Genomic DNA, 18,825 nt, shown 5'->3' on the forward strand with positions numbered 1-18,825 from the left:
CATTCTGACGGGTATAAATATTTTTGTAAATATTCACTCCATCATCAAATGAATCCTGAAACAGTTCTTCCAGTGAGCCTGAACACAGTGTATGTAGTAACTACACACTCAGTTGAACAAACCCTTCTCTTGGGGACATTGGTTCTGAGATTTCCTGAAATTTTTAATTCATTAAGTGGGATTTCCCTCCACTGCCTTCTTGATGACTGAAAATCGGGCAGAGTTGGGTTGCCACAACAAAAGTAAAGAACAAAATTAAATAAACCTTCACTGGAGTGGACAGGTATGTCTGAGTCTTTATATAACCTGTAGATGTCATGGTCACCAAACAATTGAATAAAATGATTTTGAGCCTCATGCAAACAATTTACTTGGAACAGAGAGATGAGCACCTTGGAGGTGACTTGCTTCCTCCAGCATTCTCATGCAAAAGTTTGATGGGGACAGTTGGGCTATCTTTGAGACATGTTAGCTTTCCAAGAGGTCTGTCTCAAATAAATATTTTAATTTCAAATGCTTTTGCACTTACTGTAGATCTTCCACCTCCTGCAACCCGAGAAAGGCCACCGGGATGCAAAACAGTATTTGTGGGAGGCCTGCCTGAAAATGGGACCGAGCAGATCATCGTGGAAGTGTTCGAACAGTGTGGCGAGATCATTGCTATTCGGAAGAGCAAAAAGAACTTTTGTCACATTCGCTTTGCTGAGGAATACATGGTGGACAAAGCCCTATATCTGTCTGGTACGTGTTTCGTTGTGCGGGCTGTGCCCACCAGGCACAGCAAATATTGGGGGTCAGTTTAGGGTCTTCAATAGCACCCAACTGTCTATAGGACAACTGTAAAACTCCTTATTTATATCACCTAATGTCCTTAATAATCTGCTCTACCTCTCGGTGCCATCTCCCAATCCCTCCTTCACACACCAAGTCCCAACCACACTGAACTAATTCAGGTTCCCAGAATTTGCTGTGGTGTGTTATGCCTTTTCTTCTGACTAGAATTAGCTTCTGCATCCTCACCCGCACACACACATCTTCTAATCCTAAATGCTCCAGCTCAAGCATAACCTTTCCTGGAAAACTTTGTCTGACTTCTATATGCTGCCTCGGGCTGCTTTGGGCACTCTTTCCTCGCTGCTTCTGCAGCACCCAGTGACTCCACCTAAGGTGATACCTGTAACACCATGCTAGAACTGTCTCCACATGTCTCCCTGCCAAAGTGTGAACACAGTAGAGGCAGAGATTGTGTCTTATATAACTCTGAGTGCCCAGTATCAAACACATAACCTGGCACAAAAAGAGAAGCTGAAAATAGCTAAAGAAATCAGTTACCAAGTTTGTATTGACAGCTAGGCAGAATGATAAGATATTGAGAACACAGCAAAGACCAGGACAGAGTTCTTGCCATCAGGGATATTACATTCTGGAAATAGCAAAATATGAGATATGTATGAATAAATATCAGGTAGCATTGATCAGTGCTACAAAGAAGATAAAAATGGTTAATGTACCTAGGATTATTAGGAAAACTAGTTTTCACTAACATTTGAATTAAAACCTGAACAACATAAAGGAGGCTGCTCTGGAACATCTGGGGGAAGGGCATTACAAGATAAGGAAGAGCAAGTTAAATACCCTGAGCTGAAAATGGACTTGGCATGTTCAAGCAGAGAGGAGGTTACCATGACTGGAGCATAACAAATGAGAGGTAGTAAAGGGAAATGGAGTCTGAGAGGCAAGCAATACTGAATCACGTTGTGCCTTATACTCCACTGTAATGAGTTTATTATTCGGGATGCAATGAGAAGCCATTGGAGGATTTTAAGGAGTAGAGTGACAAAATATGATTTAGAAATATCACTTCTGATTAAAGGATGGACTGAGGGATGTGGGCAGTCGTGGTGACTGGGAGATAAATTAGTCAACTGTAGCATTAGCCAAACACAGAAGTGGCACTGGCTTATATAGTCCAGTAGTTGGAGTGGGGATAGTAAGAACTACTTTGTATAATATTTCTTGTTTGTAATAAGTTCAGATATGAGAAACTGAGGTAAGAAATTAGAATTTGAATAATTTCTGTTGAGTATTATAAAGAGAAACCCTTTGTTTTTTTTGGAGGGGTGGTTTCAAGATAAAGTTTCATGGCTGATAACTTTATTTTAAATTGGTATGCCATGCAGAATAGAAAATAAGTAAAACCTACTTCACCCCCTTAATGAACTTAGAGTTATCATGCAGCCATACATTCATTTATTAAAGAAACATTCAGTGCCAATCATTATTCAAGACATACTCATTGCTGGTAATAATAAGAAATTGAAAGTTATAAGTGCTATAGGAGAAGTATGAATAAAGTGGTATGGACATTCAGAAGAGAAAAAGAAAATATGTATTTCTGACTCCTAACTGAGGGTATCAAGAAAGGGAGCATTTGGACCAAGTGTTTGACACAGAAAAGCATTTGCATATGGACAATGGGCCATAATACAACCTGAGCAAAAGTACAAAGGGGTAAGTTCAAGGAAACAATGAATGTTGGTTTGTGTACTGAGCAGAGTTGAAAGGGAGAGGGAAAATATCAGTTGTTAGCATACTATTAAAGATTTTTTTTTCATTTTTTTCATTTTTTTATAATCCCCATACAATTGCACCCCTTTTATTTTGACCCCCAATCCCTCCTTTCCCCACTCCCCCACCATAGTGTGTCTCTGGTTTATAGTGGTTTGTTGATTTTGATTTTTTCTTTCTTTTTTTTCATGTCAATTCGTTTTTTTTTTTAATTTACTATTAAAGATTTAATGGAGAATAGTTGAAATTTTTGAACAAGGAAGATGATCGTTTCTGAAAGATTAATCTGACAACTCTGTATAAAAATGAATTAAGAGGAGAGAAGAGAAAGGGGGAGAGGAAGTCAATTAGAAGCGTGTTACATAATAGACCAGAGAAAAGGTAGTGAGGGTTTGAAAAAGTAGGCTGGTAACAGGGAAGGAGAGGAGGCAGATGTAGAATACGCGTATTATATTTTCTAAGTGCTGCAAAATCTAACTACTGAAGATTCAACAGACCTTAGCAATGATAACAGCACTTCACAATAGACTGTTTTAATAAGGTCTTGAAAAGCCCTAGCAGTTGTACATAAAAGATGACAGTGCTGCTTAGGTAGCATCCACCTAAACATCCCTGAAACCAGCTCTCTAGTAACAATCACCTCCTGGAAAGATTCTTAGTGCTGCCAAAGGAAAGGGGATTGCAATCAGTGATGTGAAAACAACTTTATTTTGTTCTTTATATTTGAAGCTACCTGCTGGAAGTTCACAAGTGCTAGAAATCTGAATTGGATAGCTGTTCTCCCACATTGTAAAAGAAAGAGGTCAAAGCAAACAAAGATACCCCAGAAAGGGGGCTACAACATGTAGGAATAATCTTTTTATTTCTATTGGAGTAGGAGAACTTTCAGAATCTGGAGTTGTTTCTAGTATACCAACCTCATAGCATCACAGCATCTTTTGTGTGTTTACATAGCGCTTTCAGATTATTCTCTTATTTGGCCCTCTCCAAGATCCTGGAAGGATAGGCAAGGTGGTCTTGAATAGCCCTATTTTTCTCATGATTCAACTGGTATTATTGCAATGAAAAATATACAATAAAAAATTTTAAAGAAAAAACAAATGACAGTATATTGTAAACTGTAAAGCAATAGTTGCTTGTGAAATTTATTCTTTCTCTTCCTAAAAAGAATGGGTGGTACTTTTAGTGTTATTGCACTTTATTCTTCATAACAGATTTATTGAAGAATTAATATAATCATTGACATACCATAAATTTCACATATTTCAAAAAAGCAATTTGATATACACACATACAGCTGTTATATCATAACCACATCAAAATAATAAATATATTGAATACCCCCACAAGCTTCTTCATGCCCCTTTTGTACTGTTCCTGCTACCCCTGTCCACTTCTCTCCCAAGGCAACCATTGGTCTGTTTTTAGGGTTTCATACAAATGGAATCATACATTATGTATGAACTTGATTCCTTTATAAAGATCCAGTTTGGTATCATTGACCCCGTGCTTGTATTTCCTTTAACTTTCTTTTTTTTTTTTAGCATAGGTCTGCTCATGATGAATTCTTTCAGCATTTGTATTGAATATGTATCAAAAAGAATTTATCTTACCTTTCTTTTTGAAACGTATGTTCTCTGGGTATTGTATTCTAGGTTGACAGATTTTTTCTCTTAGGTGTCACTCCACTACCTTCTGGCTTGCATTGTTTTCACAAAGAAATATGATGTTATCCATATCTGTTTTTTCTCTGTACATAATATATCTTTTCTCTGTGGCAGCTTTTAAGATGTTTTCTGCTTTTTGTTTTTGTTTTTTTGCCGCTGTTGAACAATTTGATTTTGATGGCCCTAGTGTAGTTTCTTCATGTCTCTAGTACTTGATGTTCATTGAACTTCTCAGATCTCTTAGCTTCCATCAAATTTGGAAATTTTCCTGTCCTTATTTAATCTTCAACTATTCTCTAACCTTTCCTCTCTCCAATCGGGGCCCTGATTAGGCATATATCTATATCTAGGTATCTAGATATAGATATATAGATATATCCACACACACACATATATATATATTATATACACACACATACAGCTCTCCACTGGTACACTATCCATATTGTCTGTCTTTTTTCACTCTGTATTTCATTTTGAATACTTTCTATTACTGTGTCTTCAAGTTCATTAATCTCCTCTCCCATAATGTTGAATGTGCCATTGGTCCTATCCACTGATTTTTTTTTTTCAACTCAGTCATTGTAGTTTAAATCTCCAGAAATTGGATTCTGGCTCCTTTTTATATCTTTTGTGCTTCTACTCAATATATTTAATTTATCTTTATGTTCTTAAGCATAAGTAATCCACTGATTATAGTTGTTGTCCTTATCTAATAATTATATTATCTGTAATACCTCTGTTTCTATTTTGATTGTTTTTTCTTTACTATGATTTTCCTACTTCTTTGCATCTTGGAAAATTTTTTGTTAGATATCACACATTTGGAATTTTACCTTATTGGGTGCCAGATACTTTTCATTACTATAAATATTCTTGAGCCTTGTCTGGGATGCAGCTAAGTAACTTGAAAAAAAATTATCCTTTTGGGTCTAATTTTTTAAGCTTATTCAACAAAACCAGAGCAAGGTCTAGTCTAGGTCAATTTTTCTCCACTAAGTGAGGCAGAACTCTTATGATTATTCTACCCAGTACCCTATAAATTATGAGGTTTTTCTGCTCTGCCTGGTGGAAAGAGGAACTATTCCTAGTCCTTTGTGAGCTCCAGAATTGTCACTTATTATGCTCATGTAGTTTCCACACATAAATGTGGACATCAATATTCAGCTAAACAATAGTGGAGAACCCACTTCAAATCTGTGAAGCTCTTTCTCTGTGTGACTTTCTTCTTTCCAGTGCTCTACCTTGTAAACTCTGTCTGCCATAGTCTCCCTAGAGCCCCAGTTTAGTCTCCTCAGGTGAAGAAACTGACATACTTTTCCTGAATTCACCTCCCTGTACTAAGGCCTGAAAAGTCTCTCAAAGCAGTAAGCTGGGAAAATAACAGGGATCACTTCATTTGGGTCTTGTCTCTCAATAATTGTTGTCTTTATGACCTTATGTCCTGTGTCTTAAAAACCATTGTTCATTATATTTTGACCATGCTCTTCAAGCTTGTTCTGAGAATGAAATGAGATAAATGTGTGTAGACACATGTATCTCAACTCCTAAAATTAAAAGGTTAATAAAAATTTAAAATTTCCCCCACTTTTTGTTAGGAGACATATCTTGGGTAGCATAGCTGGTAAAAAAGTGGAAGTAGGGACTTACATATCCTGGTTTTCTGGATGCTAGTCCTATACCACTTATATTACAATCACATTATCTCTTTGTTTTAAGGGTCCAAATCATGTCACCTGGATCACATATATATATCACTTCCCATCATATCTAATTTTTTTCCCAGAAAAAAAGATTCAGAGTCACCAAATACATCAAGGAAGGAATTTTAGGGATTGAAATGCCAAACTGAGCCATTTAAATTTCATCAAAATTCTGTGTGGTGATATTGAATGAGTATCATTGAAATTATCCAAAGACATCATAGTTTGGAGCCATTTCTAAATTCTTCCCAGCCCTCGATGCCATGTAAAGCCCATTCTTGATATTATTACTGAGCCTCCTTCAGCCAGAAGTAGGTGGCACATGGAGGAATTGAACACCTAAGAACAAGACTAACCAAACCCATAGGCTAGTGAACTGTTATCAGAAATGAGAGTATAATCCAAGTCTTTTGACAGTTCACCACGCTAGTAGTGGGAAGAAAGTTTGGGAATATGTGGTCCCTTGAAACAGCTGCAAGTGCATCTGAAAAGCTGAACTTAGTTGCTCACTCACTGGGCTACCTTGTACCCCCTTCTCTCCTTGCCTCTGTGCATTTAGGTTACCGCATTCGCCTGGGCTCTAGCACTGACAAGAAGGACACAGGTCGACTCCATGTTGATTTTGCACAGGCTCGAGATGACCTGTATGAGTGGGAATGCAAGCAGCGAATGCTAGCAAGAGAGGAGCGCCACCGTAGAAGGATGGAGGAAGAAAGACTGCGCCCACCATCCCCACCCCCAGTGGTCCACTATTCAGATCACGAATGCAGCATTGTTGCTGAAAAACTCAAAGGTATAGAATACATTTAAGCTTTGTGATTAAAATAACTTTTTAAAAGAAATTTGATAAATGTATTTGTGTTGTTGGCAGACATCCTTTGACTTTCCCATTAACAGAGTCTGGGGATTTCTTTTGTTGGAGCCTTGCAGTTAGAAAGGTAGACCTAGTAACTGAAGAAACCAAAAGCATTCCACCTGTGTCTCTGCACCTTCACTGTCCCAAGGAATGGTATTTTTCCTTCCAAACAGCAGGTGACTAGTAGGAAACAGGTTTTCTATGTCAGAGGCTTTTAGTTGTAATCCATGTCTTGGGGCCTGTAGGCACACCCTTACACAGTAGATATAAGTTAGTTTTAAATTCTAAATCAAAGTAAATAAGAATAACAGAACTTGATATGACCCCAGAAAACTCGGGAAAAAAAATCCTCATTTTACAGATGAGAAAACAGTGGTCCAGAGAGCATTCAGAGTGGACAGTTTTCTTAGATTACCTTAAGATTTGGCCACCAGCAACTGAAACATTCTTAATCACTTTAAATGGCCCACTTGTTTCACACGATGACTGTGGAGAGTTACGGACATGAGTAAATCAGACTGGTCTCCCTTTAGTTTTGATTCCTTTTCCCCTTGCTTGACTCTTAGAGCCATTTTGCTGCTCTCACATTAGTTGTCCTGTCTAATTGCCTGTATTAGTAGCTCAAATCCACTCTTTTTCATTCTCTGAATGTATTTGATTTTATTGAGTGAGTGTTAATGTCCCACTAATCACATCGATGACACCAAACCACCGCCAGAGCATGCCTTTTCCTACCTTCTTGTGCTCCAGGCTCAGCAAGAGTCTGCTAATTCCACTTCCAAATAGGTCTCACTCACCAACCTTGTCTCCACCATATAGTCTCAGGGATGCACACAATTAAGAAATCTTTTGTTTGGATTGATTTGTCTTCATGTCAGAGAAGAGCAGAAAACAGAATCCAAAGAAGAGACACAGAAATCATGATGCTTTTCAAAAGTTGGAAAGGCTGAAAGCATTGGTAAGATACCAGTTCCAAGACTCGCCTGTTCACACACTACCAAACAGGTCAGTTTGAATCTTTTTAAAGAGTGAATTTGCTGGTTATGTGGACCCCAGAGGAAGCATCAACATATTGACTACATGCAAGTCATCAGATAAAAAGCCGCTCTATTGAGGAGGCCAAACTCATTACAGACACACCTCAGAAATATTGCAGAGGGCCTCCCTGGTTGTGCAAGTGGTTGAGCGCAGCACTGTGAAGCTGTCCACAGCCTCTGTAGCGCGAGTTCGATCCCCGGCCAGGGAGCTACCCACATGGCACAGCAGACCTCTCCTGTCCCGCCCGCTGCTCTGCTCAGCAGTGTACTTCAGTCTATCTGCCTGTTCTGTTCCCCACTCTGTCTCTGGTGGATCCTTTCACCTCCCACACCTCTGGCCTGTACCACAGTTCTTGTATGCATAAATAAATAAATCTTTTTTAAAGAAAAAGAAATATTACGGAATCTGTTCCAGACCACCACTGTAAAGTGAATGTTGCAATAAAGTGGTTCACAAGAAATTTTTGGTTTCCCAGTGCATATAAAAGTTACATTTATACTCTACTGAAGTAGTGTATAAAATGCACTACAGCCTTATGTCTAAAAAAAAAGTACACTCCTTCATTTAGAAATACTGTGTTGCTAAAAAAATGGAAAAGTGATGCTGCTGGACTTGCCCATGCAGGGTTGCCACAAACCTTCCATTTGTAAGAAGTGTAATTGCTAAGCAGCACAGTAAGGCAACACACAATACAAAGAGGTGTGTCTGTATGTGTGTGCACTGCCAGAAGCCAAGAGGCAAGAAGTTCAAATTGCAGACATAGGGTTTCTGACCTGAGAGGATGAGGAATCCTAGAGCCTTTAATGGGATGTGAATGAACTTTCCCTCTGAGGAGTCTTTAACAGCAAGAGAGAGATTTAGATGGCTATCTCAGAAGGCTGAGCTAGAAACTTTGGAGTAGCTGTTGCTACTATTTAAACATCAGAGAATAACTCCTAACTAGCTGCAGAAATCTACTTAGAGGGTTCCTCAGGCAAGAGAAAGAGCACGTGGAGAAATGTCAAAATAGAATGAATTACATCAAAACAGATTGTGACTGGAGCTGAGTAGACGGCCTGGAGCTGTGGATTGAATGCAAAAGTGATGTTATAAAAGGTCAAAGTTGTAGGTGTTTAATACCTGAAGAACTGCCCATTTAACTCGTTCTTAAGGCTCCCTCCAGCAGTTTCCTGGATCCAGGATAAACTTACCGTCAAATTCAAGTTAGACTCGAGACATGTTTACTTTTCCTTATTAAAAATCTGGGGTTATAGAATTCTGAAGTTCTCTCGCTGCTCACTCAGACATTACACACATACACACACATACACACACACACACACACACACACACATACACCATCGGAGGGGTTAAGACATTTGCAAAATGTGGAAACTGCATCCGTAAAGAAACGATTTTTTAAGGAAAGAAGAAACCATTTCCTTTCTGAAAATTCTTCATAGCTAACAAACAGCCAGTCTGAGGACTTCTGAGTCTCCCACTCCCTCGGTGGGTCCGCCGGCTGCCCGTGCGCGCCGCGTGCTCGCTCAGCCCCTCGCCCTCAGCAGTTAACAGCCACGGCGCAGAAGCCACGGTGGCCTCCTGAGCGCATGTTGGAAAAGTAGATTGAGATTTGGTTACTTTTGAGGATTCTAAACATGCATTTTCCTTTTCAGACGATTCCAAATTTTCAGAAGCCGTGCAGACCCTGCTCACCTGGATAGAGCGAGGAGAGGTGAACCGCCGCAGCGCCAACAACTTCTACTCCATGATCCAGTCCGCCAACAGCCACATCCGCCGCCTGGTGAACGAGAAGGCGGCCCACGAGAAAGACATGGAAGAAGCGAAAGAGAAGTTCAAGCAAGCGCTTTCAGGAATTCTCATTCAATGTGAGAATAAACATATTGATTCCATAAAACATAGTTCTGCAGGCAGCAGAGTTCTACTGAAAGGGGAAGGCAGTCCATCACAGAGTCACCACTTGTTCCACACACAAGCCCCAGCCTACAGTGCCCCCTGTGGCAAAGGCAGGGGTCCCCTGTGTCACCAAATGCCCAAGCTCCAGTTTCACAGGATACGTGGAGTCACCGCCTATTTTCATGTTCTCTGGTGTATCGGCTGCAGCACCTTAGAAATGTTGACACTGAGGCCCCTGTCCTGTACTTTCACTGCTGCTTGTTCTCAACTTGAGTTCCAAGCACCCTCAGGTCTCCCTGGAGAGTTGAGGATCTCATTGCTGAAGTTATAACGCGACATGAGCACTTGTGAACATCTTAGCTCTGATTTTCATCGTGATTATCATGTAATAGGGTTTTTAGGTACTCCATTTTAGTGGTAAATGTAACTGTACCTCCCAAGGTGATTGAATAAAAAGCAGATATGGCACGTCTGCCTTTGGTTTTAGTTTCCTTTGATATTTCCTTAGCTGGATGCCATAGACACTAGGCTGGAATGGGAAGCCACGGAAATGGCTGTTTTCCAAAAGAAATGCTTATCCAAGATCTCAATGAGATAGATGAGAAAAATTCTCACGGTCTGTTTTTCTTTCACCGTACTATTAAATTATGCATGTCTATCCTTTGAGTAAGGAACTGTGTCTACCTTAAGAATACAGGTGCAGTTGTATGATTTTGCTTTTAAACTGTTATGGCCCACTGTCCTCATATTTGACTTCCCGGCCTTGATTTGTACATAATTTGAATTAAGGAGGCGTTGTTTGATTTTCCTTTTTTATTTTGAAAGTATATGTGGGCATAGAATCCGGGAGGAGAAAATACATGTGTTTAGGACTTCAGAGTAAATTGAAAAAGAAAGCAGCAAACATCATGAGACTATAAATGTTTAAATCGTTGTTAAAGAAGCTTCCCTTCTCTTGAGCTGGCTAGGTAAAGACCCCAAATAGTTGTACACATTTCCTTATTTGACATTTTAAGAAACCCTGGAAAATGCTCTGTTTGACAATACTTGCACAGTATACTTCCATAACAAATATTTCTCCAGTCGACAAACCTACTTAGGTTGACTTAAAATACATTCCATCTGGGGTCTCCCTGGTGGCGCAAAGGGTTAAGACACAGCCTATGAAGCTGTCCGCAGCCACGGCAGCACGAGTTCGATCCCCAGCCAGGGGGCAGCCCACATGGCACAGCAGACCTCTCCCGGCTCGCCCGCTGCTCCCCTCAGCAGTGTATTTCAGTCAGTCTGCCTGTTCTGTTCCCCACTCTGTCTCTGGTGAATCCTCTCACCCCCATGCCTCTGGCCTGTACCCTAGTTCTTGTGTGCATAAATAAATAAATCTTTAAAAAAAATACATTCCATCCATCTTAGGCTTTGATATGATGCTAGTTAAACATAACTTGGAATAATAGAAGATTGGATTCTGTTCAAGTATCCAGGCTCACTTCGGAGGACTAGTTTAGGAAAGCAGCCAGTGGCCAAAAGGAGCTGTTACCAAGCAGGGTACATAGTATAAGTCACATTCACCGCCATGCCTGCCTTTCCTGCCTCAATATATACCGACTCCCTGTATTAACACTTCAGTCACTACATCACTCCAGACCTCCCAGTGTTCCTTTTTTTCGGCACACTGATGTCTCTGCCTTTGATGCTCCTTTAAAATCATGGTACCCCAAAGTGCATGGCCTTTCCAGAGCACAACTACAGCCTCATGGTATAACAAGAAGGCACAACAAGCCTGATTCTTCTCCTTTTTTTTTCTTCTGTCTTCTGCCATCCCTGGATGACACCCTGGCCTGATTCGACTGCTGATCTGATGCTGCAGTTGAGCAGATAGTAGCTGTGTACCATTCCGCCTCCAAGCAAAAGGCCTGGGACCACTTCACAAAAGCCCAGCGTAAAAACATCAGCGTTTGGTGCAAACAAGCTGAGGTTGGTAACTTCTCATTCTAGTAGCCTTGGGGGAAGGGGGGCAGTTTCTTTCTTTAACAAGTTATTGATCTGGAGGTTAGCCAGAATTAAATAGTGCCAAGCTCTCATGGGCACAACGAGGCCCTAATGAAACACTAAGATGTGTTCTATAGCCTGTCACTGTATCCAGACCACCTGCTGCCAGGAGGGTAATAAATGTGCACGTGTGGTCTGGAATGCATTCTGCTGGCTAGAAACCTTAGTAGTGAAAATGTAGCTGCGATAATTGTAAGTTTACTTCTGTAAGCGAGCTAGTCTTGAGTACAACAGTAATTACTGACCTGTGTATCTACTGTTAGTAATATTAGGGCTGTCTTAAGTTTATTAGAGCCTTGACAGTTGATGCTGGAAACTGCCTGGTGTTACACTGGAGCATTAGAATGTCTAAGCTTCTTTTATCAAAGCCATTCAGCCATCTTCATAGGTGGCAGCTTTAAAGGTATCAGAGGACTCTGATTTCAAATCATGGTTGACACACACCTCTCTGCTTGTGCTCCAGTGACATTTTTAGCACAATTCTAGAATATGTCTGATGTGATTCGATTGCTATTCTGAATCTGAGATTACAAACCAAGATGAAAGATTTGTTTTCACTGATTTCCTTTGCAAGGGTGCTGTGTATACCCCCAGTCCTCCCATTCCTGTGGGCGGCTCCCTTACCCAGCGCTGACATTTTTGATCTATATATGCAGCGACTTTTTCAACTTCATTTCTGAGTTTTCTTTGCCCACGCGGCGGTGGTCCCATCACAGCTGTCAGTGCAGGTCGTTGTCGTCCTTAATATTTAAATCGCGTCTGGAAGGCATTTACCTTTATAAAGCACCTTCGCATTGTTATGCCACCATTGCAAGCCCCCTACTGGATGTGGAAAGAACACTGAACTCAGAGCCAGACACAAATCTAAAGCTCAGTTCTGACACCTGATAGCTGTGCGACATTGAGCTAGTTCTTCAGCATTTCTCAGTCTGTTTCTTCACAGCTAAGTTGTAGATTTATACAATTGAATGGGATAAGAGATGCGTCGACTGTGAAAAGTAAGTGGTAAATAGTATTCTTTCAATTTATTGTTAACATAGACTAGGAACAGGAATGGAGGAACAGAGAGTAGGAAGAGTATTCATATTTTACATGTGAGGAAAGTGAGACGCAGAAATGTTAAGTGATGGACACAAATTACATAGTCAGCAAGTGGTCATTTCACAACTAGAAACTTTTATCTCTGGTGCAAACTGCATTGTGGTCTTGAGCAAATCATTTAACCATTGTGGGTCTCGGTTTCCTAACCTGTAAAATGAAGATGATGATCTATCTATTTGTCTGTCCTTCATGAGAATACATGACAGAGTTTGTGGTGCAACAGTTTGAAAGCCATGAAGAACATGAACAAGCCAAATCCTGTTCATAAATGGATAGTCTCAGCCCTCAGTTCGGATACAGCAAAGGCATCTGGGAGACACTGGGGAGAAATCCCTGAAAGCATAAGCACAGTGAATGGGTGGAGTCATAAAAAGTCAGTAACATTTTTAATTTTTTTTTTAAGAATTAGGAACAAAGGGAAAGCTATTGACTTACAGAAGCACAAAATGATTTCAGAATCCTAGGGTCACTGCATGTTTTTGAACCTCAAAACAAGCAGAGTTCAACATTTCATTCCAAAAGGTTACTGGACACATCCTCTGTTTCAGGTATTATAGCAGGCAATACAGAATGAAATCGTTTTTTGCTCTCAGGGAGTTAGAAGGGTAACAAAAGTGGTCAAGAAGGGAGTAAAGTTGAGTACCCTAAATTTAAAATATCCGAAGTCTTACTGCAAAAGAATTAAATATTGAGAGAAAATGCTCAATGTTCCTTACCATTGTAGAAAAGTGATAGTAAGTCTTTACTTCCCCTTCAATATGTGTATATGGGCATAGAAGACCATGTCTAAACTGCCTTGCCCTGCACAGAAAATCCAGCCAGGACAATGATGCCTCTTTGTAGGAGGAAAAGAGCGTCTGGTTAGAGCGCTGACTCACCTAGGCCACAACCCGTTGGTAAAGGCCTTTGCAACAAGACACTTTCCACTAACATTATTCTTCGAGTCTCTCAGTCATTCTGTGGAGTCTGCCTACCTGGTGGGTATATACAGTCATGGATTTAAGGATGTTTTGGTGAACAACAGTCCACATATGCAACGGAGGTGGCAACAGGCCACACCATAGAGCCGAGGTGGGTGGAAGGCCCTACCATCTAAGTCTGTGTGGTTCTCCTCTATGACATTTACACAACGATGAAAATCACAAAACCAGGCATTTCTCAGACTGTGTCCCCATTATGAAATGAAGGAGTTTAAATGTATATGCTCAGTAAAGGGACCTCTGTCAGAAAACTGGACATTCTCTGGGCCTGTGGAGAAGTGTGAGAATAAAGTACATGGCCACTGTGAGTGGCCAAAGGCCAGATGTTTCATGCTGTGCTTTTCAACTTTTTAGAAACCAAAACAAATTCTTCCTGCCTGTGTGGACTAAATTAAGGTCCACCTTGTATAACTCGGTCTTGAGAAGTAAAACTACTAAGAGTGGAATATAGCTCATGACTCCCTCTGACACTGTATTCCCTACTTTATAATGATACCTTTTAAAATCATGATTTTTTAAAATCTCTGCTTACTTTCACTTTATAACAGACAACTCAGAGGACTAAAGGAGGTGTCCTATGGAAAGTAACAAAACTGTCCGCTCCAATTGAGACAGTCTCTCAGCACCCCCACTGAGAATCAGAGCATCTCAGTGACTTAACCAGACTGGCTTTTCTTGACCTTGATAGTGAAGCTACAACTCATATGTCAAGGTAGACTTTTCTGAAATTTAACCTTTCTCATCAGTAATCTCTGGGAACAAGGTAGCTGGTCACCTCCTCCTGTCATAAAGTATCTGTTCTTTGTCTCATTGTCCTCCTGCCAGCAGCTAACACTGTTTTCCTCTGGTGGAGAGAGGAGGTGATGGAATAAGAAGGAAAAGTCCCTGCCTTGGGAGAGTTTAGGCACTCACTTTGGTAGCACAAGCCAGCAGACTAGCTTGCTAATGCATCTTGTTCACTGGTTCACTTTCATGGTTATCTCTGTGTGTGTGAGGCTCCTGCTAATTCAATTGGAAAGGGCAATAAGAGAAGGTTAAAGTGCCTCCCCTATCTAAAGGAGGTGCTCACTTTACTAGCAAATCTGTTTGTTGTGGGAACTCTGCACAGAATTGTTTAAAACCTATGAATTTCTCTCACCGAGAAGCTGGCCTAGGTTGGAAGCTAGCCCTTGGATATCCATAGGTACTAGAAGATAACCCCTTGAGTCCTCCCTGTTGGGAGATTTTGTACCACTGGGCCAGGGGAGACGGTCCTTGGCAATGACTGGCATTCAATCCATAAAAGGAAATACTGTGATTGCTAAAATAACTTTCTTTCCAGATTTCCAGGCCTACTTTTCCAAACTCTGAAGAACTGTTTGCAGATAGACATCACATCATCTGCATACCTGTGTTTTAGGACCCATTTGCATAAACACTATTTATTGATTTTCACCCTCCAAAACACACACTAACATGGTTTGGATCAATTGTATTGGCCAATACATGTCATACAACAGACATTGATTAAGAGCTTGTGTTTGTGTTTTGCTTCATGGTATTGAACGATCTCAGAATCCGATTTCTACGTAAATTAGCTCTCTCCTTATCCTCTGCTCTTTTCATTCCTTCATCTGACCCCTTCCCCACCAAGTATCCTGTTAATATTATAAGTCTGGGTAAGTGCAATTTTGTTACACATTTAATAAGAAACTTTGCTTTTCTGATAACCATGCTCCAATCAGACATCAATAAGGTATGTTTCAGTCCACATAAATTTTTGTGAAACTGTGTATAGGTAGGTAATTAACATGCAGTGATTGATGATGTGCTTATTTGATGATAAATCAGAAATGTTAGCTGATACAAGGGTGATTCTTTTTATACATTCTCCTCTGTCTTGGGAGCAGTGTGTGCATTTCCAAGCTTTAGAAAAGTTACTGATAGAGCAGTCTCAAAGTCATTATAATGCGTTTTCAGAAATCCCCAGGAGTTCACTGTTTAGGTGAAAATATCACAGATCCACTGTGATCAGAAGAGTGATATAGAGAACTTTAGGAGGACTGTCTTACCTTTTTTATGATGTGACCTATCACTTACATGGCCCAGTCAATCAGTAGATTTACAAATGTACTATTCTGTCAAATGTTTTGATGTCATTTCCACTCCTAGTTTCAGCACCAGTTATAAATGTCAGCAACTGTTGGAGGCAGCTGTTTCCCTTGTGGCCTGCACTTCAGTGGCTGAGTACTCTTCCTATGTCCAAGTTAGGTAAAATGACTTCAGTAGGTAAATGCCACCTTTCAACCATTCATTTTGAAGGTATTTCCCAAATACCTTGATTTTTTGATCCAACTAGAGAACAAGGTAACAATTACTTAGATAACAAGTGTTTTAATGGTAAGGTTTTCAAACAGTTAGAATCTCTCTTTCTGTAGTTAGGGGTTTGGACATAACTAAATGCTCTGCATAAGTTTACTTTAGTATGCTACTTTAGAACCTCCATGTCCTCCTCTTTTAACCCAGTCATGTGACTCAGTATGGCTAGTTCTAGAAGAGTAATGATAAGGACCTTAGTTTCTTCATAGCTAAAAAGGTTGTCTAATAGTTAGGGACTTTAAAGCTCTGCCCCTTTACCTGCCTCACTGGAAACTTAGAGCAAAGCTGCTTCTTAGTTTATCTTACCCTCATTTCATTATCAGCTAAAAGAACTGCTAGCTCTTGTTCCTGAAGCATTTTGAGGTATTGATATTAAATTTGCCCAGAGGTCAGTTATATTTTTAGGGATTTTTTTTTGAAGATGTGAAAGACCTCTAGGTAAGCTGTACCAATTAGACATTGAACTTCTTATACTTCTAAAGAGAAATTAAGCTTTCTTGCCCAGCTGGAAGCAGAAAGCTGCTTTGTGGATGCTGGGCAGCTACAGGGCATATCTTAACATTCAGTTAGATCTTCCTGCCCTGGGACATTTCCCCAGAAAGAACGCAATTTTCTCTTCTGAGAAACACAATAACTTTCCCAGAGTTCAACGATGCATTTGTGAAATCTGAGTTGGCCTCTCTTATACCCTCTGACAGTCTACATTTTTGTTAGGCAATGCAAAGACCCCAGCTTTTCCTGATACAGTAAGTTGTACAATATTGGGATTTGCCAGTGTCAAACCTCATCATAACCACCTTTCCAATAACAGCTCTTTGACGGTGACTGAAACACAGATGCCTGGGATAGAATGAATTCTTAAAAATGACCAATTCCTATGTTGTTCGGTGTGCCATGTGTTTGAATAAGACATAGAAAATCTTTCTCTTGACACAGCCCCTTCAAGTTCATTTTCCTCGAGCAAGTCATTATATTCCGCTATTTTAAGGAGTGCCCCTGCAGCACATGAGGAAGCTATATCAGTATTTCTATCTTCTATTACTTCTATTTTTATATTACCTCTTAAATTGCCATGATAACACTGAATAGCTCATTTTTTAAAACTACTTTTATTTATCTTTAGTGAAAACTTAACTTGATATAGACATTATTTTTTCTGGTAAAGGGAATAAAAAAGGATATTCGTTGAGATAGTGATTAGCTATAGCATAAATTATTAAGAACGCCATTTGGAATATTTATAATCCCCCTAAATAGAGGCAGTTTTTGCCAGACAGCTTTGGCTATTTCCTGCGTTATGGCACAATTGGGGCTACCCGAGGCAAGGAATTCTCAGTGCTGCGGAGCCTCTGACAGACAGGTAACAACTGGCTTCTAAATGATTGCAAGCTGCTCCGAGTGCACCGTTCTCCTGCTTCCTTTTTTTTTTTTTTTTAATAAAGTGACTTTTTCCACTGTGATCTTGGTCATTCCCAGGGTTCTTCCTGAAGATGTGCGTTTACCTGGCAGCGCTCCCCTTCACCCTGAAGAGCTTCCTTCAGCGTTTCTTAGCTTGCAAGTCTTTGGATGACAAATTCTTACACTTATATTTGTCTGAAAATATATAAATCTAATCTTCATTCTTGAAATAATTTTTTCTCTGAATATAGAATTCAATATAAATTCAAAATAGGTATTTTTATTTCTTCTTGTACTTTCCAGATATTCCCAGAATTCTGGCCTTTATTGCTTCAAAAAGAAATTTAAGTATTCAAATCACTGTTGCCCTGAATAGACTTTTTTTCTGGCTGCTTTTAAAAATTTCTCCATTTTTCTCAATTTTATTGAGGTGTAATTGGCACACACGCTATATATGTAACATATGCAAGCATCATTACTCACATATATTGTGAAATGATCACCTCAATAGTTTTTTTTAAGATTTATTTATTTATGCATACAAGAGCTGGGGTACAGGCCAGAGATGCGGGGGGTAAGAGGATCAACCAGAGACAGAGCTCGGAACAGAACAGGCAGACTGACTGAAACACACTGCTGAGGGGAGCAGCGGGCGAGACAGGAGAGGTCTGCCGCTCCATATGGGTTTCTCCCTGTCAGGCCGGGGATCGAACTTGTGCTGCAGAGGCTGCGGATTGCTTCATAGTGCGGTGCTTAACCCCTTGCACCACCAGGGAGGCCCACCTCAATAGTTTTTTTAAGAATCCTATGCTTTATTGTGAGTTGTTGGGTTGAAGTTCGAATTTCTGTCTCTTCTATGGCAGCTCAACTCTCAGTTCAGTTCTTTTAGTCTTAGTTTTGTTGTTTGGAATCTACCCTATGCTTTCAAGTTCAATTAAGTTCTATTGAGTAAGATTGTAAGGGGAGACAGAAGAAGATGGAAAGAAGGAAAATCGAAGGGTTTGACATGGAAAGGTGAAAATGATATATATCTCTTAAGGAAAATTCCAGAAATCCACATGAGTGAGATGTGACAGCTCTTTCCTCACCAACACTGTTTTCTAATATGGGAGGAATACAAGAATCATCAACTATCAGAACTCTGGTTATGGAAAGAAAAGCCTATGCAAGACAGTATACAAAGTCTAGTTTTTCTATTGAGATTACTTCAGCCT

At 40.0% G+C, this 18,825-nt stretch overlaps 1 protein-coding gene across 4 annotated transcripts in view; it reads left to right on the forward strand.

Moving 5' to 3' along the window:
• Positions 1-18,825, forward strand: part of ENOX2 (ecto-NOX disulfide-thiol exchanger 2) — a 236,421-nt gene that overhangs the window by 193,756 nt on the left and 23,840 nt on the right. For all 4 annotated transcript variants that reach the window (XM_054695559.1, XM_037511936.2, XM_054695560.1 and 1 more), the window contains 4 exons: positions 535-741; positions 6,498-6,731; positions 9,488-9,700; positions 11,593-11,699. In XM_054695559.1, the coding sequence (XP_054551534.1) occupies positions 535-741; positions 6,498-6,731; positions 9,488-9,700; positions 11,593-11,699 (761 nt within the window). The remainder of the gene's footprint in view (positions 1-534; positions 742-6,497; positions 6,732-9,487; positions 9,701-11,592; positions 11,700-18,825) is intronic.

This window comes from Talpa occidentalis, unplaced genomic scaffold (genome assembly GCF_014898055.3).
Source record: "Talpa occidentalis isolate TD23 unplaced genomic scaffold, MPIMG_talOcc4v2.1 talOcc4.15, whole genome shotgun sequence".
In the NCBI taxonomy this organism is placed as follows: domain Eukaryota; kingdom Metazoa; phylum Chordata; class Mammalia; order Eulipotyphla; family Talpidae; genus Talpa; species Talpa occidentalis.